The sequence below is a fragment of the Phoca vitulina genome, unplaced genomic scaffold (genome assembly GCF_004348235.1).
Source record: "Phoca vitulina isolate PV1807 unplaced genomic scaffold, GSC_HSeal_1.0 scaffold3, whole genome shotgun sequence".
NCBI lineage: Eukaryota > Metazoa > Chordata > Mammalia > Carnivora > Phocidae > Phoca > Phoca vitulina.
The window spans coordinates 76,232,239-76,257,349 of record NW_022589706.1 but is presented as its reverse complement, the minus strand read 5'-3'; the positions used below and the strand labels follow the sequence as shown (position 1 = coordinate 76,257,349).

Sequence of the window (25,111 nt, the reverse complement as noted above, 5' to 3'; positions counted from 1 at the left end):
CACTTTGCTGGGTTTTTTTTATTTTTTTTTATTATGTTCAGTTAGCCAACATATAGTACATCATTAGTTTTAACCAGGTGATGGGTATAAAGGAGGGCATGTGTGGTGATGAGCACTGGGTGTTATATGCAACTAACGAATTGTTGAACACTCCATCAAAACACACACTTTGAACTCCTACGTGAGAAGTAATCCTCTACTGTATTTGAAAGAAGGCATTTATTACAACTGTTTATCCTATCCCAATGAGCACAACTCTCGGCACCTCAGTTTTCTTATTTAAAAAAAAAGAGAGAATAGCAATAGTAGCTATCTCAAATAGTTATTGTGAAAATTAAATGTTACTATATCCAAAGTGTTTAGAATGATTCCTGACACACAAGTATGATATAAATGTTGTCATTAACATTGCACAGACACGAGGCGCCTGGGTAGCTAGGTCGGTTAAGCGTCCAATGCTTGATTTCAGCTCAGGTCATGATCTCAGGGTTGTAAGTACAGCCCCGCATCAGGCTCCATGCTCAGCAGGGAGTCTGCTTAAGGATTCTCTCTCTCCCTCTGCCTGCCCCCCCCACTCCCTCTCTAAAAAAAAGAAAAAAAGCGTTGCACACACCCATGCACACATACACAAAATTTGTAGTATCTCTTGCATATTGTCGCAAACATTCTAAAAGATTGGCTAATTGGTAGATAGAATCCAGCAATACACTGAAAGAATAATAGCCATGGCCCAAGAGTGGTTTATTTTAAAAATACAAAAAAGCTAAATATTAGGAAATTTGTTAATATCACTCACAATTAGCAAAGAGTAGAAAACTCTTTCCTTTCTGGCTCATAAATTAATGATAATTTTTATATCTTTTTTTGGGAGGAGGCCAGTATTTTTCTATTATCACTACGGAATCCACTCAGTGTTCCAACAGCACTGAAACATTGTAGATTGTGAAAATTAGCTCAGATGTTAAAATTCTGTGTTTGTTTTTGTTTTTTCTCTATCAAGAGTTTGGGGCATGTGTCAAACTGCAGCTGCCTGATTCTGGTACGGATGGTTTTCCTAGTATCAGGACCCTATGCTTATGTACAAATACAATCAGTGCAAGACTAGAAATGTAGTATATAAATAAACATACTTCTTTCACACATGGTGCTAAATTAACTACAAATAGAAATACTGTCTCCATTATTATTTATTTAGTAGCATTATATACAGGTGCTTTGAGATTTACATATGCCACCAGCTATTGATTCTCTGATACCAAAATATTTTTTAAAAATAATTTGATATTGTTATGGAGTGAAGCTCATGTCTGTGAAAGAAATTGCTCAATCTAGAATTTCTACCTTTGGAATGTTTAAGGATAAAATGCTCTCTGGGGAGAGAGATTGCATCCTTGTTGCATACTCCTTGCAGACATTGGTTTTGTTGATAAGCTTTCTTGAATTTTAGGCCTGGGAGGAGATTTTGGTTTGCTGAAATATTCTGCAATGGGCATTTTCATATTATTTCTTCTTATAAACAATGGAGGCCTGTGCTCAGCCTCTGAAATAGAAAAAAACTAAATAAGACCAAAATTGAGCCATCAAATATAGCTTCTGCCACACGTTTTCGTAGCAAATGACATACAAAAAAAAAAAAAAAAACTACAAGAAGTTTAGATGAATCAAATATACCCCAAATTCATAAAAGAATCTATTCTTATCTTTCTTACCACCCGCTCATTTTTCATGAGTTATTTGTTCTATAACATGCAGGATATGTTCTATCCTCTTAAAATCAAACATTATTGTGGAAGGAATGAATTAGAACTGGTGATCTGTAAAGGTGATAGGCAAGGATGGGACCAGTGAGAGAAAGGAAAAGGATCTATAGTCCTGATAGACAAAAAAGAAAATGGACAAACAGATTAAAACAAGTGAATTATATTCATAAGAGTTTCCCAAGACCTATAGGTCAGACCCAAGCAGGAATACGGATTTGGAGAGGTGCTGACTATCACCACTGGAGACAAAGAAGTATGATTGGGGCTTCTTATACGAAACTTCTTCAAATATCTAGACAGGGGCCAACAGGTAAGACATAAAGTTGAGTAAAAAAAACCATCCCTGTTGTGATTTTGTAGTGTTAGGGTGAGGAGTTTGGTAGAAGTCAGATACGATAGACTATCCTTGGTGTGTCAGAGTAAAGGAGTATTTTCTAACTTCTCTACTATATTTCTTATTGCCTGTTAGCTCATATAACCTCTTTTGGGTTTGGTTAACACCAACAAAAGCTGCTGGGGTTTAGCGTGACCTCAAAGAACTCTAATTGGTTACCATACGATTCCTGGTATAAGAGAAACTTGTAGAAACAACAGGATAGACTTTTATTTGAGGCTTAAAGACATACTTCTTAGTTGTTTGCTCTATAGTCATTGTTGCTACACTTGTTTTAAAGTTAGAAGCTGCTAAACCCACAGGGATGTTTCAGTTGGTCTATTCTGGACCAAAGTAGGACAATCTACAATTCTTTATTCTTCTTGGTCCTAATGTAGGGTGTGGCTGGGCTTCTGGTAGGGACACAAAACTGCTCCTCTCTCTTGTACTTCACCTGTTTCACAGAGCATCTGCTTGCGGCCGATTGCCATTTTACTGTTTTCTATGATCGACTTGGTTTCTAGTTAAAATAATTTAGCTTGACAGTTAAGCTATGAAGAACCAAACTCTGAAATCATTGTCTTTTTGTTAGGTCAGTGCAGGGCTTCTCCTGTCACTGGATTGGCATGACTAAACCTATATTTCCTGCTATCCTGCTATCTTACTTCTCAAAGAGTATCTATCTGTCTCTGATGAGGCACTTTGCCTTTCAAAACAAAGTTAAGTTTATGTCAAATTTGTCTTGATGAGAAATTCAGCAGACACTGTCTCTTAAAAGTAATTAGAAATCATTACTGAATTTTACTGCCTTTAAAACCATAGAACCTTGTCTGTGTCCCTAAAGAGTTAAATACTTACTGGTTTCCCTATACCAACCCAGTAATTATCACAAACTGTACTTAACCTTTTGGTACTTCCTTATTTCCTTCAGATCCTTGACTTGACACTCTAAGTAATTGGAGAAAGAGAAAATGAAATTCACAGATACAAACAAGTTATTTTCTATAGATTGCACTATCATCAATAAGCTAGGTACATATATATCTTAAATATTCTATCCTAATTCTTTATTTTTCGATGCAGACAGCATTAAGTGTACTTTCCAATGAAAAATTCTTCTGTCAGTAGAAAGACTGACCCTATTTCCCAGTTTCCAATTTTATGGAAACTTTAAGGTGGAGACAAATTGCAATACAAAATTCTCTATCTCAGTGATTTTTAAAGTGACTTGGGTTTTGAATATTTATTTTCTCTTGAAACTTTTAATTTCAAAGCAATAAGATTTTTTCTCCTGACTTAAATAACATCACATTCTTTCACCATATTATACATAAATATGTATTTTCTTCTGTCATTTAAATAAGGTTTAAGAAAAATTTACACTAAAATAATTTCCAACTCCTGTAATTGTTATTTTTCCCTCTATCAGCCTGCAGGAGTGTCCCAGAGAAAATTAAGTGAAGCAATTTATTTGAATCTAGCATTGCTCTACACAAAAAAGTGATACTTGTGTGATATGCCTTTAACAATAAATATATAATAATACAATTACTGCCTTTATTGCTTCCATTTTTAGATCAAATAAAAAAACTACATTTTCTTAGATGTCTGGGTGGCTATAATAGGATTTAGAATGATTCTCATATTACATTTATGAAAATGAAAGAAAACAAATACACATTGTGGTCATTTACTGAATAAAGAAGAGACTGAAAACATCAGCATGTTCAGTGTTTTGAAAGATAACAAAAAGAAAATTAAAAGTCTTTCTGTACCATATGCCCTGTAGGTAGCCATTATATCTAATTACCTAGTGGGTTGATGTCCTTGCCTTGTTCTTGTCAGCACTTTCAATTTTGCAGGTGAATTCGGGGGTGATTTAACTTTGGATGGCTTCCTAGTCTCTGCAGCTAGATGTGCTGTGATGTTTCTTTGTTGGGCCAACAAGTTTATTTCAGCCAGTTCAGCATGAATCAAAGCTGAGACCCACTCTTTTTCTGATTTAAAAAAAAAGGGGGGGTAGGCATGAAGGTTATAATTATCATGTCGGTTAGAAACATGAGATTAGTTCTTTTATCCAGCACTCTAGTGTGAAAGGCTGGTAATATGTTTTCTGAGTAGGCATTTATTTGTGAGTCAAGGTTTCTGTGGACAAGTTGGTTCCCATCACCCTGATATCTGTGCACCTGTGGTACTATAGAGCACCCCGAGTCGTTAACTCACTGAGGGACTTGTCCCCAAATGGCAGTAGAATAACTTTTAAATATTCAGTACAAAACCCACCGTTCAGGCTGCTGCCAAATAAAAAAAGAAAGCATACCTATTCAAAATCATATGATCTCATTAAAATACAGACTAATAAATAATAAATAGTTACAAGCATATCTCTAAAGATATATACCAAAGTCGTCACTGAAATGATGTCTGTGATGATTTGATTGATTATTGTTCTTCTTTTCTTGTATTTTTTCTGGTTCATCTGGGTTCCCCCCCCAACAATAAGCACTTATTATTTGTATATATTTTTTAAAGTTACATTCTTAAAAAGGAAAAAAAAAGATAAGAACTAAAGACTCCTTACCCCCAAATATTTAATTGCTTGCCAAGTAGTCTTGAATTCCTGAGTAAAGGACTATTTCCAAAATACTCCCTATTCAAAAATATTAGTCTATCCCTAACACATTGATATTTCCTAACCTTCATTAGTGCAGATTCTCAAAGAGTGGCCCCCAGACTAGCTTTATCAGCATCACCTGGGAACTTGTTAGAAATTCAAATCCTCAGGCTCCACCCACCTCCAAAGTTTTGCCTCAGTCAGTCTGATGACCAGCTAGGTTTCGGGACAGCTACTCTTTGCTATTTATGGTTGTCCCAACTGGGACCGGCATATGCTTTCATGGAACAGGCCACAAAGGCCCCAAAGGAGGCTGGGAGAGGACTGAATTGATGGTTTTGGTGGGGCAATTGGCAAGGCTGTTAGAATCGAGAACTTGGAAGGCTATGCTACTGCCATCCGTGCCAGAGAAAGGAAACAGGCTCTGTGCTCAGGGCTCACAGCAGGCCAGGAAATAGGCTCAGGGGTACCCCTGGGTGTGTGGACCTGGAGAAGAAGCACAAACCAGCCCTGGACGCAGTGCTTCACATCACCCCAAGAAGTTTAAATTGGGGCATGCCAAATTTGGGGTCACTGAATGACCAGTTGCATGCAGTCAGTCAGAGAGAACCGCAGAGACTTGGATACTGAATCACTAGGGAAGTAACATCGCAGCAGTATGTTTGCAAAGCCAAGGTAGAAAATTTCAGATATTGGCACATTCCTACTTTCTGACAAGAAACTGAGCTCAGCGTTTGCAAATGCTTCTTTTAATCTCACCTTTTGAGTTTGCATGAAGTAGCCACTGTAGAACTTCGGCCAGAGAATCAGTGCGTAAAATGTTACAGAGCTTTGCCAGAATCTGACAGAGAGTATTAGAGTCACACAGTGAGCAAATAAACGGCACACGGGCTATAAGATTTCCTTCACTTCCCCATCGATCTCATCTTCCCAAATGTCACTCTGCACGTGACACTCAATTAAGTCAACTGGGATGTTAGCCTGGGAACCCGATTTCAAATAGTATGCAGGGGAATCTTAAAACATCTCCAATACAAGTAACAATTTGGGGGTAGGTGATACAGTGTTTCTCTTGTTTTTTCTGCTCAGTACCCACATTTTCTGGAGGACAGATTCTCTTTTCTTCTGTCTGGGGGAATGGATCCTTCCCCGCTGTGCCAGGGGTTCTAACTGGGATTCTCCAGTCACAGAACTGTCCCTGTCTGCCCTGCTCCTCTCTTAGTGGGTGAATCTAGCTGGAGTCATTTTTCCTCAGTTCTCTGAACACAGTGGTTGGCCCAATGGAATGGGGAATATAATTCCCTTTTGTCAATCAGAATCCTTCCTTGACTTTTTTTATCTGGCACTAAGGGCTGATGTGTGGATGATAGAGGAGATAAATATATGAAATAAATGTAAGAAAATTGGACTATAATAAACATTAATGTATAAAACATTAAGCACAAGTAATGATGTTTCCAATTTGACCCTAAATTGTGTCTATTCTTAGAATTTAGACCTATCTGAAATTCAGTCCTATACATCCATCTGCCTACCAAATGTATCCTCTCAGATACACTATAGGGACTTTGAACCCAGATTATCTAAAACTAAACCCATCTTTCTCTTCCTAGAACCTGCTCCAAGCTTGGTTCCTCGTCACTCCCCTATCTCAGTGGACAACACTTGCATACACTGAATAGATGTCCAAGCCAGACCCAGAGACTCATCCTGGCCAACTCCCTCGCATCTACAAGATGTAAATGCAACTACAAGAAGTAAATTCTTCCTTCTAAATATTTCTCAAACCTCTCCATTCCTTTTTATCCCCATAGCCTTGACCCAGGCTAAACTAGCATCAATTCTTGCTTGAGCTACTCTGCAACATCTTTTTCCCTCATCTGCCTGAAATGTTTTCTTTTTTTTAAAAGATTCCCTAGGTTACTTTGCCTCTCATGGGTTTTTCATCAATATGGTGATTACACATTGCTCCCAGCTTCTTCTGACTTACAGATCACTCAGTGATCAGCTTTGAGAGACTCTAGTTATCCCTTTAGTGAGAGGAAATAGAATATGTCCTTTAAGGAACTCTCCTGCATTCTTTCCATTGAGTTTTGTTTTTGTTTTTGTTTTTGTTTTTTCTGGAAGGTACTTAATATATTGGCAGGTGAATTTGATCTGCTGAAACTTGATTTTAGGATTTGAGATTATAGATCTAGAGTAGCCCCTCCTGTAGGCTAGAGTACCCTATTCTCTTTTTAGGGTTTCAGTTGCATTCCTAGTGTGTTCAGCAAGGTCTCTCCACTCTGGCACATCAGAACACCAGCATCTCTAAGCAATGTGCCTCCCATTAGCTCTCTTCTGCCAGGTCTCAGACTCTCATCCTGTGCATGTGCAATTTATGCTGAACTAAAGACTCATCGCACCCTCTACAGATTTCTGGAGCTCATTCTCTCCACAGATTCCCCTTCTTCAGTATCTTATTTGTAAATTCCAGCCACCTCAGAATCCCCAAACTCTAAACTTTGTTTTCTCTCCCTAGTGAAGCTGTTACTCTCCGTTTGGGCTCCACTTCTCTGTGCCATGATTAGGAATGTGCCCTAGGCTGAAATCTAGGTTGAATGTGGAAATCATCCCAGTTGTGTTCCTTCTCTCAACTGTCATAAATCTATACTGTCTGTTGTGTAATGCCTGAAAACAGTCTCTTCATGTGTTCTTCCCAGTTATATAGTTGTTTACAGCAGGAAGCTAAGTCTTGGACCTAATCTAACATTTGGAAGCAGAGTACTTTCCGTGCAATTTTGCCTGCACCTTCCAAATTAATTCTGCATATTGTATCTAGAGCAATTTTTCTGAACTACAAATCTGACCATGTAATTATTATACTTACGAAGTAATTTCAGTATAACTCAGCATTTAAAATTCTTCATTAGCTTCCCACAGCACTTCAGATGAATCTGAACACTTCAATACAGCTTAACAAGTCCTTTATTTCTGGTCTCTGCTTAAGTCTCCAGCCTCATCTCTTGCAGCCTTCTCCCTGTACTCTCTGAATCAGCCATATTGTTTTTACTTCCTTGAATAAATAGTGCTCTCGCCTCTTAGCCTTTAGATAGGAAGGTCTCTTGTCTGGGAAGTATCTTTTCCATACTTCTCTCATCTTTTAATTATATCTTAAATATTCTTTAGGTTTCTTTCCCATTGAAGACTCTCTCAGCCCCAAAATCTCCTCCTAAATGTTCTTCTAATGCCTGTACAATCCCTCTCATAAGCTATGTGAAATGAAGCAATGAATTGTATTCCCACTCTAGTATTTTGTCATTGATATTAGATATTTACAAAATAAATGAAGGTGTTTGTCAGAATTTCATGTCAATAGTAAAGAGACTATTATTTCTGCAAATTCAAGATTTTTGAGAGGAAGTCTAAAGATAAGATACTAAGAGACACAGAATTCTGTTTTTCTTTTCCTTTAAAGTAATAATTGTGAAACTGTATACTCTTTCATACACACCCCTGCACAAACATGTCTTGCCTTCACAGCCACTCAGAGTTACCAGCCTGGATAGTAGGAAATTGGAAGATATTTCAGATTTTTTTGTAGAAGGTATGGAAGGTTAGAATACCACCAAAATGAGATCTATTTTTAGGACTCATTTATACAAGCCAAAAAATTTTGGTAAGGCCCATTTTATCACTTTACCCCCTCTGTTTTATTTCACAAATAGCCACCAACTATTTGATAAAATGCCATGCTGTGTATGCACCAGTTAATAGTTTCCAAGCAAAGTGATGAGTGCTGACGAATCAGTTGTGAATGAGATAGAAAGGATCCCTTCCTTCAAAGAGCTTACATTTTAGTGGATTTTGTATTGGCGTCCAGTTAAGTCAATATCTGTGAGGTAAAAGATGCTTTTGAGAGGAAGGCTCTTTAATAGATGCCCAAAAGTCCAGTTCTATAGCATCGTGTTGCTGGTCTATTGTTGATGTGCCTAAGGAAGGAAGACAGCCTGACTAAAGCTGCACTCAGTTTATGGTTTGGTTGCATATATCAGATGTGAGCATATCAGATGACATATCAGTTAGCTGATTTTCTACAGTTCTACTTTGATCTTGGTAAAATTTTCTTTTTAATTTTTGTATTCAACATTCAATAAATACTTATTTAATAATTACTAGATGCCTAGCACTTATCTAGGCATGGAAGATAAAGCAGGAACCAAGACAGAGGAGTATGAGATCCTATAATACTTAAATTTTAGTGTGAGTTGGGTGAGAGGCAGAGACACTGTTGAAACAAATAAATACAAACATATCAGATAGGGCATGTGCTATGCAAAAAATAACAAAGGGTAATAGGATAGAGAGTGAGTAGGTAGCTACTTTAGATTGGGTGGTCAGGGAAAGTATTTCTGAGTGATATTATAACTGAGACCTTAGTGAGAAGAAGGTGACCACTGAGAGGATCGAGGAGAAGAGATTTCTCAGTAGGGAAAGTTCCTAAAGGTGGGAATGAGCAAATTCTAGAGCATCAGTGGTGCCAGAGTGTAGCAGGTAAGATGCACAGTGATTCTGAAGACTTATATAATTGGGAGTCTTTCACCAGAATCATCAGGAAATCATGTATAACCACAACTCTTGCCTGCAGATACTCTCCCCTCTTCTCTTTTCCTTTTATTTTCCTTCCTAATTTTAATCATCAGCATAATTATACCCAATGCCACTGTTATGCTTTACTTTTAAAATAGTTCCTTATCAGGACTATTCAATAACAATCTTTATAATATGCTCTCCTATTTATAATTGCTATGACAGATAACTCACTTAAAACTGCTATAAGAGTCATCATTACAATGCTTTCACCCTTAATTCATTGCACTGGGTCTTACAGGGAGGCAATGTGGAGGCTACCAAAAGGATCTAAAGAAGGAAAACAAAGGAGGAAAACAAACATCAGCTGATTAATTTGTTCTTCGTTATATGTCATTCTCAGAAATAACTGTGGCTGGAGAGAACCTTCCAGTAGTCTGATATGACACATTACTATAAATAAAACTAAGTTTGTAACCCCAGGCAGAGTAGGTTTGAGGAAACAGTTTTCCACAGATAAGAGGGAGAGATGAATGCTGATTGGAGGAATCTCTGCCTTAATATAGGCAAAGGAAATGTATAGGTAACAGCAAGAAGTAGTGCCTCTCAAGCATTAGGAAGATGATAAAGAAAAACATGGGAAGAAAGGGCCGAGTTGGTTCGGCAAATGCCAAGTTCTTCATTATGTCTAAACCAAAGGTTGTGTTTCTGTAACAGTGACTGGAAATAATAGAAGTAGGCCTTGGATTTCAGGCTAAGTGGCTTTAGATCAATTCCATTGTTAAAGGGGAACCGCTAAAGAGTCTTAAGGTTGCTAGTAATGTGGTTTTTTGTACGTTCGTGCTGTTTCCAAGTTATGGATTTAATAAACCTGCCTCTTACTTTGATTTCCTGATCCAGATAGTTTGGTATGCAAACAGTGTTCTCTTTGACGTCAGTCTCGGTACTCATCACCTCTGAAGAACAAGAGTCAGCAGCAGAGCATGCTTTTGGAGGTGACAGTGGCTTTTTTACCTTAATTTCTTCCTAAATCAAAGATATAACATAATCAATACGCATTTGCATCCACTTATATTTTCTATGAAAGTTGAATATAAAATGAATGAGAAATATTGTAGCTAAATAAGAGATGTACATGAAAGTAAAGAGAGGTTAGTTTTAATCTTCCCATAAAAATCTAATTATCAAATATTTGCATTTGGAGACAGAACACAGAGTGAGATATAATTTACATTTTGTGAAGCCATTTTGAATAAGCCCTCGGTCACACACCAAGATAATAATTTTTGAATGCCGTCTAGCCTTTATTTATCTTGCTGCTCCAGATAACAACCAACTCATCACACATGAGATTTTTCTGTTAAATTAGGAAGACTTACGATGGAAAGAAGACAGTCAAAAGATTTTATGCAATGTCTGCGTAGACACTACATGCTACTTTCCCTGCCCTGGGGATGGCAGCTGAGAGCCGGAGAACTGGAGAGGTCAGCTAAATTACTTCCCTTGCTTAACTGGAAGGGGAAAGAGGAAGGCTATGCTCTTGTTCTGGGAGGCAAATATACTCTGTAATTCAAAAATAAAAAAAGGCTATAAGAGCTTTAAGTCCAAGAAGAGTTATAGAAGCCTTAGATCTACGTGCTTATTCCAAGGAAGGCTTTTAACCTTCAGAAGTGAGGGCTATTTAACACATGCAGAAGCCAGTGGCTGAAAAGGTTAACAGCTGGGGACTGTGATGATTGGAATTGATAGAAAAATACTGAACTGCTGACATTTAGTGATAATAAAGCTATATTGTAGATAGATGCATTCTTCTGTTAAAGTTTATTATATAATAAGACTTCCTGTTTTAGGGAATAGCAATATACATTTTTTGGTTCAACCCTCCCACTAGACACAACTAAAAAGGCAGATTAAAATTTAAAAAGATTAAAACTGTCGAGGAGTGAATAAAGTAGGAGTTAATAGGCCAAAGTAAAGGGGAAGTGAGAAGCCTCAGTTGTAGGGAGTACAGTAGCCATTTTTGCCTGAAGTCACTGTAAGATCCTGGAGAGTGAAAACTTTTCTTGTGACAGCTTAAAAGGTCCTGAAAGACAGGACTCAAAGCCTAGGACCCAAATAAGGGCCAACAAAGGGCTACACCCGGAAGATGAAGGTGACCTAGAAGTGCAATGGTCCTTGAGGAAATATAACCTAAGGTCAAGGTTCGAACTTGGTTTAAGTTAGTCGAAGCTGTTAGGGCCTCTGGGTTCCTACAGAAGTAAGCACAAAGTTCTCTTTGGAAAAAAAGTGTTTTTATCATGAGCTTCAGATTCCTACAAATAACTTTTCATACATAATATCCAGTCACTAAGTCATGACGCAAAAAGAAATTATAGTGCAAATTAGAAAAAGTTTTAACTTAATGCTGATAACAAAAATTATGAAAGCAATTAAAACAATCCTCAAAGAAGAATTTACAGCTAAATATATACATTAGAAAGATAAAAGAAGTTAAGAAAAATAAAATAAAGTATGTGCATAGAAAGAGGGAAAAGATAACATAAATCAACAAAATAGAAAAGAAATATATAACAGAGAATCAAAAAACCCCACAAAAATTAGTTCTTTGTTATACTAACTGATAAACTACTATGGAAACTGATCAAGAAAAACAAAGACATAATTTAATAAAACTGATAGGTAAAAGGGTACATCTTACAGATACTGCATATGTTTAAAAAAGAACATGAGGTTATTATGTATAACATTATCAATAAATTTGAATGTTTCAATGAAATGAATAATTTCATAACCAAAATCATTTTGAGAAGAAATAGAAAATCTGAATAGTTCTATAATGAAACAGATTTCAAATCGAAGAATGTTATCAGGATTGAAGAGAGTAATTTTATAATGATAAAAGGGTCATTTCATCAAAAGAACATAAACCTAAATAGTAATACTCCTAATAAGAGAGCTTCAAAACACATGATTAAAAACTGATATAAGTACCATGTACTAACTGATTACGCCACTGGAGCTCTGAAAAAAAAAAAAACCTAATATAAATTAAAAGAGAAATATAGAAACCCACAACTATAGTCAGAAATTTCAACACCTCTTTCTCAATAATTGATAAAAAAAGTGGAGAGCAAATCAGTAAGGCTACAGAAGACCTGAAGGACAGTATCAACCAACTGAACTGGCATTTATATTACATTCTACCCAACAACAGCAGAGTGAGCATTCTTTTCATGGCACTTGGAAAATGTATCAAGGTTGACCTATTCTGGGGCCATATAACAAGTTTCAATACATTTACAAAGTTTCAAAGTATACAAAGTATCTTCTCTGACTGCAATGGAATTAAATTGATGTCTTTAAGACACCCAAATATTTGGAAATTAAATAACACAATTTTAAGTAACCCATGGAGAAGAAATTAAAGAGTTAAATAGGAAGTATTTTGAACAGAATTAAAATGAAAACTCAACATTGTAAAATTTGAAGCATGCAGCCAAAGCAGTGTTTATTTAAAAAATTATAATAATACATGATTATATTAGAAAGGAAAAATGTCTCAACTCAATGATCTAAGCTTCCATCTTCTATAACGACATGAACCAAAATCAATGAAATAGAAAGAGAAAATCAGAACAATAGATATCACCAATGAAAGGAAAATTTATTCTTTGAGAAGATCAATAAAACTACCAAACCTCCAGTTAGACTCATCAAGAAAAAAAAGACACAAATTCCCAATGTCAGGAATGAGAGGCAGAACATCTCTACAGATCATATAATCATTAAAAGGATATGTTCTGAATGACTTTATATCAGTAAATTCAACAACTTAGATTAAATGGACAAATTCTTTGAACAATAGAAACTACCAAAGCTCACTAAAGAAGAAACAGATAACCTGAATGGTCTATATCTAATGGAAAATAAGAAACTGAATTTGTAGTTAAAAACCCTGACTCAAGGAAACCTCCAGGCCCAGATGGCTTCACTGAAGAATTCTACAAAACTTTTAAGGAAGAAATAATACCAATTCTACATAAAATCTCCCAGAATTTCAAAGAGAAGTTCCCAACTTATTCTATGAAGCCAGTGTTATGCTAGTACTAAAACCACAAAAGACATTATAATTAGACTGCAAACTCATATTCATTATGAACATAGACACTAGAATGTTAAACAATATTTTTTGAAATTAAATACATAAAAAGGATAACACAACATGACCAACTGGGGTTTTTCCCAGCAATGCAAGGGTAGTTGAACATTTAGAAGTTAACCAATACAATTAAAAAAGAAAAATATGATCATTTTAGCAGATTAAAAAAGATCATATTAGCAGATTAAAGAAGAAAAATATGATCATTTCAAATTGATGCAGAAAAAGCATTTGGCAAAAACCAATCCCTATTTCTGATAAAAGCTTTCAGAACACTAGGAATGGAACACTGAGGAATCAGCCATATGAAGGGCAGCTACGAAAAAAACAACTGAAATCACATTCAATGATGAAAGTATAAACTTTTCGCCTATAATTAGGCACGAGGCAACAGCGTCTGCTCTCATCACTTCTATTCGATACTGTACTAGAGGTCAGCCCTTACAAAGAGGCACAATAGAGAGGTAAACATTGTGTGGACTTGAAACTATGATAGAAAAATTTTAAATTTTGGCTTCATCAAAGTTATAAATTTTGGTTCTAAAAGGTAAGCCTCAGACTGGAAGAAAATATTTGCAAAATGTGTATGTGACAAAATAATTTTTATCTAGAATATATAAAGAATCTTTAAAACTTCATAGTAAAAAGACCAGCAACCCAATTTACAAAGTGGGCAAAGCTTTGAACACACATTTCTCATAAGAAGATATATGGATGGCAAGTAAGAACATGACAAGATGTCAACCTCACTAGTCATCAGGGAAATGCAAATTAAAACCACAATGAGATACCACCACACCCACTAAATTGGCTAAAGTTAAAAATACTGACCATCCTAAGTTTTGGCAGGATGTGAGAGAAAGGAAACTGATACACTGCTGGTGGGAATATAAAATCATACAACCACTTTGAAAAAAACTTTGGCAATTTCTTAATAATTTAAACCCACACCTACAGTAAGACTCAGTCATTCCACATCTATGTATTTACCCAAGAGAAAAGAAAATATATATCCATACAAAGACTTGTACACAAATGTTCATACCAGCTTTGGCAAAAATTGGAAACAAGCTAAATGTCCATCAACAGGTGAACATGTACACAAATTGTGGGATACCCATACAGCTGAATACTACTTAGCCATAAAAAGGAATGAATTATTGGTGAACATAACAATGTGAATAAATTTTAAAATAATGATGCTAAGTTAAATAAACCATTTTTAATGTTTCTATTTAAATTCCAGTTAGTTAACATACATTTTTATGTTATGTCAATTTGCAATGATGTGGATAGAACTAGAGGGTATTATGCTAAGCAAAATAAGTCAGAGAAAGAGAAATGCCATATGAGTTCACTCATATGTGGAAAATTTAAGAAACAAAATAGATGAACATAGGGGAAGGGAAGGAAAAATAAAAAAATGAAAACAGAGAAGGAGGCAAATCATAAGAGACTTGTAGCTCTAGGAAACAAAGTGAGGGTTGCTGGAGGGGTGGGCATGGGGGAATGGGGTAACTGGGCGATGGGCATTAAGGAGGGTGATGTAATGAGCACTGGGTGTTATATGCAACTGATGAATCACTGAAATCTACCCTGGAAGCTAATAATACAATATATGTTAACTAAATTTAATTTAAACTTAAAAATTTTTTTAAAAGCTGTAAAAATATTGTGAAATGTGCCTTTTCAGAAAGGTACGTGAAGAAAAAGAGAAGAAATGACAGAAGTTGAACTAAATAGGTAACTGCAAAGAGTTGCTTCTTTACCTTCTTAATTGCTAAGGGATTCTCACTGGAAGTTTTGAAGCACTCCTTGATTTTTCTACAGGGCTCTGAAATGATATTTCAGGAAAATATATTTAGATCAAACTGAAAAAATTTCTACCACATGACACATATGTCAGTTGCGGAAATAAATGAGAGTATATCTGAATTTCAAATAAGGTCAACTCAGGGATATGTTTATAAATATTGGAAACCTTACAGGTAAAGTTATACTACAATAACATAATAAAAGGATATTTATATTTACAAAACTAATTCAATGCCCAGGAAGATGATATAAAGACAGACTGGAAGAGCTTTCTTGATCTGGGTAAACTAATTTTTAAAAGTACATATTTCAGTATAAGACATGTTTTTCTGTGTTTCCTACCCATATAACTGACACTTTCCCTAATTAAAGAGATTATATGTTTGCTGTTTGACCTGTGGCCAGAAGGAGATGTGTGCTAGGTTATAATTACATTTTTTTATTTTATTTCTTATTTCATCAGTCTCTCAACCATACACATTTCATAGATTCATCTAATGAAATCACTTTAAAACCATTTAAATATTTGCTTAATTCCCTTTTGTATTAATTTAAAGATATATTCTCTGTAAGCAATGCTATCTTTTTTACTGAAGCCACAGTTAACACAATTTCTTAAAAGATGAAGAGATTTTGTGCATTTCCCAATAGTAACTGAATTCATTAGTTCTAGCTGAAGAAAGAAAAATATTGTAAAGTTACCTCTCTCCAAAAGAGAGCAGGAAGGAAGGAGGAAGAACAGAGTTATGGATGGTGAGTCTATTAAGTTAATGTTCACTTCTGGGAAACAGAAACCACCCTATTTTAAGCTGAACTGTAAATAAGACAGGGAATTAGATGTTTGCAATTTCACTGGCAGGGCTGAAGCAGTGAACTCTGGTGTTGACCCTCACAAATCAAGAGCAGCACCTCGCACCTGGCCCTCCCAGGGGGGCACAGCCTTTATCACAATCAGGAGGAAGGGGGGTCAGGATGCCATTCACACTTCAGTTGCTGTCACAACATCTGTGGGGCTAAAGATCAGGCACAGGGTCACCTCTGCAATCTGAAAGTCACCATATCTGCTGCCTTTGCCATCGGGCACCCATATATCCAGAATCTGAGCACTGGGATATTGTAGCAGGAAAAGCCCACGTCTCCAGTCATGCTTGAGAGCAGACAGCAACCAAAAAGATGCTGAACCCCACATCTGAAATATAAATCTTACCAGATGGCAACACTTAAATCCCATTAAGGGGCTCTTGCAAATGTAACCATTAAGTTTCTGGGTTTTATGGTATAAGAAGGAACACCAGAAAGAAGGTGGAATATGTGGGCTTTGATTCTTTATTGCTAGTGGGTAAGGAAGAGGAACTCTTGAAAGGATGAAGTGAGTTAACAAGTGTGAAGACCTTAGAATGGAATCCCAGGGTGAGTACTCTACTAATGGTCCCTCTTACTGTTATCCTTTGAACGATAGTGTATTTTACCACATTATGCCAAAATAACTTTCATGTGCCCTGAAACTTTCAGTAATAAGAGAAAGAGAAGGGGCGCCTGGGTGGCTCAGTCGTTAAGCGTCTGCCTTCGGCTCAGGTCATGGTCCCAGGGTCCTGGGATCGAGCCCACATCGGGGTCCCTGCTCTGCAGGGAGCCTGCTTCTCCCTCTCCCACTCCCCCTGCTCTCTTGCTGTGTCTCTCTCTGTCGAATAAATAAATAAAATCTTAAAAAAAAAATAAGAGAAAGAGAACTGGATATAATTTACCATCCAGAATTCCTTCTACTTTACCTAGCGCTTTAGATTTTGCCATACTACACTTTTTAAAATATATTAGTGTAAGACATACAGCATAATGATTTGACATATGTATATATTGCAAAATGATGATCACAGTTAAGTGTAGTTAACTATCCCCTCACAAAATTACCACTTTTTTTCTTGTGATGAAAAATTTTAAATCTACTCTTATAACTTCCAAACACACAATATTATTAACTATATGTTCTGTTGATTAATCCCTTTTTGTTTCAATTCAGTAAACATTAATTAATTGATGACTGAATATCAAACACACTGTGCTGGGACCTGGGGAGACCCCAAGAATACCAGAAACACAGAAGGCAATGACACTGGGCCCCAAGCTTCAGGAGCTGACCGCCCAGTGGGGGAAGATGGAAGCGTGCAATTCCATCCCTACTGCATTTCCCTGACTCACTTTTTGTCACAGTAGTTTCCCCATCAATTCTGGCTAAATATTCATTTTTAGAACCTCTTAGATACTTTGTCAGGATTAGAGACTATAGCTACACCAAATATGTCTTGGACATAATAAAGACAATAATAATATTTATTAACATTACTGAACTACTGATATGAGATTAAACGAGTGAAAAATTTTTATAATGAATAACCTATTTCATAGTGAGAAAATTTCATGACTATTTAAAAATCGTTGCAGCTATATTAACAATCACATAGACCATCCTCCCTGCCCTCCCCACCCCCGCCACCCCCACCACCCCCGAGAGTTTGCAGGAGGCCTCAGGACAGATTTCATTAGTTGCACAGGACTCACCAGAATGAGGCCGCGGGGGCACCTTGACATTGTTTGGGGCTGGTGAGACTCCTCTGACAGGGCTCTCCGGGGCTGCAGCGCTGGGTGCATAACTGCATTTGGCAAATGGTATCTCATCCTTCTCTAAGTAGTTGAACTGGTCAACACCCCACAATGCTCCCAGTGAGTTCTCATCATCATTCACAGTACAGATGGGAATGTTATTCAGACCTAGGTGAGTCAGGATAAACAGACCGAACAACCACATTAAGTTTGGGGCAGATTTTCTTTCAATGATCAGCCATTTCCCAACTCATACTGTTAAGTGTACACAAAATGTCAGACTACAAACTGTATGAACCAGTGCTAGGTGGATATTCTTTGAAGGTCAGTGTAGCAAATTATGTTTGCAATACATGCTTCTTTTTTTTTTTTTTTTTTTAAGATTTTACTTATTTATTTGAGATAGAAAGAGTGGGAAAGAGGCAGAGGGAGAGAGAGAAGCAGACTCCTGGCTGAGCAGGGAGCCCGATGCAGGGTTCAATCCCAGGACCTTGGGATCATGACCTGAGCTGAAGGCAGACGCTTAACCGGCTGAGCCACCCAGGTGCCCCTGCAATACGTGCTTCCTTAAAATGTTCTGCCATCTTGTTAGCCTTGAGAACCAGGCTCACATCTTTCTTGGTGTGAGAGTCAACTGCAACGGATCTGCTTCTATCCCAGACAGACCTCTCATTTCCCGTCTTGAGGATGACTAAGGAACTATGTTAGCCCTCTTCATGAATATCGCATTCAGGTGTTTGGAAGCATCCAGAATGTCTCAGTACAAGACCTCCGAAAAGACATACACTGGCCCTGTTTTTGTCCTGGCAGAAGGTTTAACAGCTGCAGGAGCTAGCAATAGGAGGCAGGATGAGGTAGATTGTGAGGGAGGGAAGGAAGGAAAACGTGGTACAAAGGAACCTCCTTCCTCATGTCCAAGCTTTCCAGGCTCCTTCACTCTCCTGTAAGAGTTATTTGCCTTTGGCTCATATATTGAATTACAGAAAGATCCTCTTTCTGGTATCAAGGCCATGTCATGACATATTGAACAGCTTAGGAAGTGAAGGTGTACGGGACTTTGCTCTATGTTAAACAGTGAATTGTCAGAGATAAGTACAGCTGGCTGCTTTGTTGCACGGGAAGCTTCTGGAGAGTGTTTTTTATACTTGCCCATTTTTATCAATTTCCTTCTAGGACTATCAGTCCACTGCCTTCTTATCTATCTGCTCAAATGACATCAAAAAGGTCTTTGCTGAAAACCTTGTCTGAAATGTACCCCATCACACTCTGTCCCTTTATGCTCTTTTATTCTTCCCATAGCACTTGTCGCCTATCATATCTGTTTGCACATTGCTGGGCTGAGCTGCCCTAGAATGTAAGCTTCATGAAAGCATGTATTTTGTCTGTTTTGTTTGCTGCTCTATTCCCAGTGTCTAGAATAGTGCCTGGCACAAAGTTAATGCTCTACGATTATTTATCAAATGAATGAATAACACAGCCAAACATAGAGCTTTTATTTAGTCTGATACTTAGAACTTTACTGATAGTAACTGGTTCCAAATAGAAATGAGAATAAAATTTTTGAAGATAGCATCACATCTTACCATTTTATCTTAAACACCTGAGATAGTGATTGACCCAGGTGCGTCGTGAAAAATTGCCTACCAAATGAAATAAAATATTAACATGAAGATAAATCAATGGAGAAATCCTTATTTTCTCTGCTATCTCCTTAATTAAAAAATGGTAATAAGTAACATGAAAGAATTCAGATTCTATCTATCCAAGAGTTAGGAAAGACCTACATAAAAATGTAGAAAGTGCAATGGCATTAAAGTGGCTTCAGAGTCAAATGGGACAACATTAAATGATTTAAAGGTAGTCGGGGAAACATGAAACCCAACCCAGCAGTGAAGGAGATTAGCACAATATTGGTGGGAATTTCATTAACTTCCTTGAATACAGGAGAATTAGGTAATGGAGTCTTGGGCTCAGGAAGGACAAGCTCCCCGTACTGGGAATCAAATTTCTGTTCCGGCCATGATTCTGAAGGACTCACCTTTCAGAGACTGCCAGGTGAAGATTCAAATCTCACATTCCTGCCTAATTTTCTGACTGATATGCATCCCCAGTTTAATGAGATAGTAATAACTCTAATTTTTTTTTTTTTTTTTTTTTGTCCAAGGTATTTGTTTCCTTAGTTGATGGTGTGCTTTAACATTGGGAAGGTTTCAAATAAAAGATGGAAATGATAAAATAAGAAAAATACATACTATTCTTATTCATGGGTTAAGTTTAGTAAAAACCATTGCATATGTGTTTTTAAAATGTATATAATATTTAGGCAGAAAAGTATGAGAATATCATTAGTTGGTAAACAGTAAAGAAATGTTTTAAATAATGTATTTGTCTATATTATAAGTTTAATTTAATTTACAAGATTTATTTATAGCTTGGTGAGAATTCACGTGATAAGGATGTGAAATATTTTAAAAGAAATCAAATCTACTTAATGAGTAATTGACATTTAAATTTTTAAAGGTATTTTTTTTACTAAGTTTGTAAATGGGACTAAATATTAATCAAAGACCCCCTTGAAGTGATTGTTAAAATTTTCTAGATTTATAAGTAAAATAATAAAATCTTTAAGTTAAATTTTAAATGTTAAAACAAAAAGTTTTATAATTGTTATTTTAAAGTTTACTTTAAAAATAACAAGTAACTGCACTAATCTTTATGATACACAAAACTTTCCATCAAGAATGCCAAATATTTACTATCAGGATCGCTAGTGCTATAGAAATATTAGTATTCCATTTAACACTCTCCTCTCCAGGCCAAGGATGACCCAGCCTCTGCAGACCAGCAGGGTTGTGGGGGTGTGGTCTGTGTTTCCTCTCCCTCACTCTTCCGCTCTTCCTTCCCCACTCACTGCTTTCAGCTCCTCCAGAGTTGGGGTTGGAGGATGAAGGAATGGTGAAGGGGACACAAAGTCTTCCTTGCTTAATGGTTTTAATTTAGTGTTGAAGCATCTGTGAAAACAGATCTGTGAGGCAGAGAAAAAATGCTGGCTCTTTCTCTCACGAGGTATTTCTGTGGGTTCTTTGGAGAACCCTGGCTGAGGAAATCTCTGACACCATTCACTGTCATGGATGATGTATCTACCAGATAATTGCTAACTTCTCTTCCTTCCCACCTTCACCCCATGTGAAATGTCACCAGCCTCTTTTGGCTGGAGTTGTCCTATTAGTTAGTCCTTTGGGCTGGGTCCTTGCAAGACAGCTCTCGGCCAACCTCCTCCTGAGTGTTCCCACAGGAAACAACACCCTTGGCCTGGTCTTCTGTGGGAGAGCAGTTTAATCCCAGTCTGTGCCACTGACACAGCCAGCTCCAGCCAGCTCCAGTCAGCTCTTGTCTTGAGATTTTAGAAGAAGAGACTCAGACACCATCATCTGTGTCCTCCATACCATAGAAGATCCAGAACAAGTTCACCCCAAGAATAGTCTCCCCATGATCCACTGCGGAAACAGTGTAGGGCAGACCAGGAGGAGCACAGGCAAGAAGCCAGCTAGCCAGTGAGATGTGTCTCCTCTCTGGACATTCTCCATAAATGGTCCTGGAAAGCCCTGCAGGGACAGGTGAAGGCAGCTACTACTGCTCCTCGTGGCGGGGAAGGGAAGTGCACAGCACCCCAGTGACTCTTTTTCAATGAAATCCTCACTCTCTGTCCTTTCTATGAACTCTTCTCTAAAGCAAAAGAGCCTGGAGATAGGCTACCATTGTAGGGCCAGTTTTTAAATTACCTCTTAGCAAGTCACGCATAGATGATCTCAAAATTTGGCTTTAGCAAAAGTTCCGAAAAGCCTCATTTAATCCCGTGACTAAATATAATGCTTTTTGTCAAGAAGTAGTGATACTCAAATTTCTTTGGCTACTGTGCCCTTTGTTCAAACACATTTTACTCCATCTTTGTCTCTTGCCCACAGACTACAGCTTAAAAACTTCTGCCAAGCAAATGTAAGATTTTAATATATCCTGTGTATAAATTCAGACTTTCCCTATTCTATGTAATAGAAGAGGTTGTAGAGATCACTAGTTTGTAAATTAAATGGAAAATTTTCATCTTTCACATCCACTGTTCCCTCTTTCTTTAAAATCATTTCTCTCTATTGTCAGAGACAACGTTTTGTATCTCAGAATCTCTACTATTTCTTTTCAGTCTCTTTCTCTGGATTTTCTGTGTCTATACACCCCTGTGTTTTTCAGAGTTCTGTTAGGATTTCTTTCTTGGGCAATAACATTACTGATTTAACCTATATGCTTCCTGCTTTTCAGATCTACTTTACATCCTCATCTAATCCTTAGGCTCCAAGTCCTTATATCCATTTCTCTACTTGGTCATTTACTCCTGAATGTTCCATTGGCACATCAAGTACAACGTGTTTGTCTGAAATGAAGCTTTTAATCTTACCTCTTACGCATGTTCTTCCTCCTATATGCCCAAGATTAATAGTTGGCCCACTATCCAGCCAGTTAACCAAGCTAAAAAAAATTGGTAATAATTCTAGACTTTTTATTCCATCCTTAAATCCAATAAATACCCAAGTCCTGCTAATTGTTTCTTCTTAATGTTTATCATGTATCTCCCAGTAAAAACCTCTGTGAAATGCATTCTTGACGCTCCTCCAGTGGCTTTCCTGTCTGTATATTACATCTGAACTTCCAGCATACTTCTATAATTGCACATAACACAATTATAACTATTTCCTTTTATTCCTATCTCCTCCAAGTACGTTGTGAGCAGAAACTGGCTTATGCTGTGTTGCTAGCAAAGTGCATATATGTATCACAAATAGAGACTTTAAATTGACATTTCTTAGACTGAATAAACTTACTGATGATTTAACTTTTTAAGGATTTATCTATGAAAATAACATTAGATCTCACAGACTAAAACATTTGAATGTTAGTAAAAACGGACTATAAGAATTATCTTTGGGGTGAAATTAGCGAAACTAGTTGTAGTGTCCTTGTGCTGAGTGTGGGTTCAAAGCACATAGCTGTTATCAGTCAAAATACAGCAGCTTGCTGCTCTTCTCTTCCTCTTGCAGTTCAAGTTACTAGGCTTTCTAGCATTAGCATGGATATCCTTGAAAGATCTCCAAAGAAAGTTTTCTATTCAATTGAACATGTATTTATATGTGGACATATGTTACTAAAAGTAAGGCTTTGTGGTAGGCATTGTAGGGGATTTGAAGACATTAAAGTCAGTCCTTTGCCTGCCAACAGTTTTATATTGTATTATAGGTATAAGATAATTCAAGGCAGAATGTGAATTACATATATAGGAGTTATATATCAAGTACTTTCAAGTATTTGGAAGTCAGAAAAAAATATACTCAATTTGGTAATATTTGCCGTCATAGAGAAAAAAGTTCTAATTAAATGGAATGCTTTTCTCATGGGATTTTGAAAAATCCTGTCATCAAATTTTGCCAAGACAACGGATTCCAAGCCATTTATGACTTCTTTATTGTAATATCTGTTTCCTATCTCTTGGCCTTTGTTTTCCTGGTCTTCTTTAGCAATTTGTCTTTGATGATCACCCAGCCATTCTCATTGAATCTTGTTTTATCTCATAACCCTCTGATGGCTTTCTCTGTGCTGCTCATCTGGGTTTTTCTCTTGCTCTACCCCAAAGTTCAATCTTCACTTCTCTGCTCTGCTGTCTGCCCTGGCCCATCCTTCATCCCTCTCACTTGGATGACTGAGTCAGCCTTTTAACTGATCTCCCAACTTCTCCTTAGGCCCTTGTTTTCCTTCCACTTTCTACAATACAGCTAGAATGAATTTTTTAAAGAATGAAATCACTTGCTCAAGGACACACAACTAGATAGCTGAGGTAGAACATTAACTCTACTTAAAATCTATCAGAGGCTCTAAATTTTTATCTGAATGCAATTTAAGCTTCCTTCTTTCCTTCCACAAGAATTATCTAGTACCTCCCACATCGCAGCCACTCTAAGAAACTGAAAATAAGTGGTGAGCAAAACAGACACATCTTCAGCTTTCAAGGAGCTCACAAATTAGTGGAAGATATTTGATAATAATCAAATAAAAATATTTAGTCATAAGCTCCAATAATTGCTGTAGTAGATGTGGGGATGCATCTACCCAAACCATGCCTTCAGGACCAACACACTCATCTGTCCACCTGACAGATGTGTCCGCTACTGGTGGCTCGTGCCGAGTCCCTCCCGGGGCATTGCTCTCAGCTGAAGACAGCTCTCATGTAGGATGGAAACTTGACCAGTGAGTGGTTAATGGGGGTTACAAAGGCCTGACCCCCTTGCTTTAAGCCGAGACACCTCTACAGAGCTGTCCATGGCTCCTTATGGGACTGACTGAGGCCTCTTTTGTTTGCATCATCGAGGGAGGGAGGGAAAAAGGGGAGAAAGAACAGAAAAAAAGGAGAGAAAGTGAGAGAAAGGGAAAAAGGGCTGGAGGGTAAAATATATGCTTCTCTAGGGGTAATATGTAGCAGGTAAATGCTAGCATGGCCATGCAGTTTGTTAAAATATTGAATACTTTTATACCAATTGGTCAATTGTTGCTGTGAGCTGTTTGGCACCTCTCCGAGTCCCTTTTCTAACAGTCAAGAAATCCCAGGGTTAATGCCTGGCAGAGAGGATGCCTGCAGGCTCTGCTCTATCCCCAAGGCTGGCATCTGGTCTCAATGGTCAATACCTGTGTCTCACCATTAGTTAAATATTTTGAATAGTATCCCTGTATTTATCCACAGAATCATCAAGTAGCCCAAATGCAGGGAGAGAGAGAGACATTCTAGGACCTTGAGTTACCTTACCTTTGATGTGGCAGACCCTTCTGGGATGAGGGGTGTGACGGACTAGAAAACAGTTTCCATTTCTAGCCATGATATGGCTGCCTTTGTTCTCGAACGGAAGAGCAGACATCGGAGATTTGAGGCTCATGTTCTTGTGGTATTGGTTTGCCCCTCTCCACTGTTGCCGCAAAAGGTCCTGGGGTTCTACCTTGTTAACCTCACTTCCAGAGGTGCTTAGACCCTGAAATCATAGAATGACAGTCATTCTGATGAGGGGGTTCTTGACATTTCCTTACACATCAAACATTACTTCTCTGTTTGCACTGAATTGTTTCTCCTGTCAAAACAATGTGAGGTTATTTTACTTTAGACCAAATTTTTGTAAATATTGAAATGAATA

The 25,111-nt window shown here is 37.3% G+C and overlaps 1 protein-coding gene across 1 annotated transcript in view; it reads right to left on the bottom strand.

Annotated features, from left to right (window-relative positions):
* Nucleotides 1-1,337: 1,337 nt before the first annotated feature.
* CUNH4orf17 (chromosome unknown C4orf17 homolog) overlaps nucleotides 1,338-25,111 on the bottom strand; it is a 335,194-nt gene continuing 311,420 nt past the window's right edge. Inside the window, 8 exon segments of the mRNA XM_032401115.1 lie at nucleotides 1,338-1,540; nucleotides 3,038-3,081; nucleotides 3,944-4,130; nucleotides 5,507-5,588; nucleotides 10,199-10,342; nucleotides 15,245-15,309; nucleotides 17,847-18,056; nucleotides 24,733-24,952. Coding sequence (XP_032257006.1) covers nucleotides 1,338-1,540; nucleotides 3,038-3,081; nucleotides 3,944-4,130; nucleotides 5,507-5,588; nucleotides 10,199-10,342; nucleotides 15,245-15,309; nucleotides 17,847-18,056; nucleotides 24,733-24,952 — 1,155 coding nt within the window.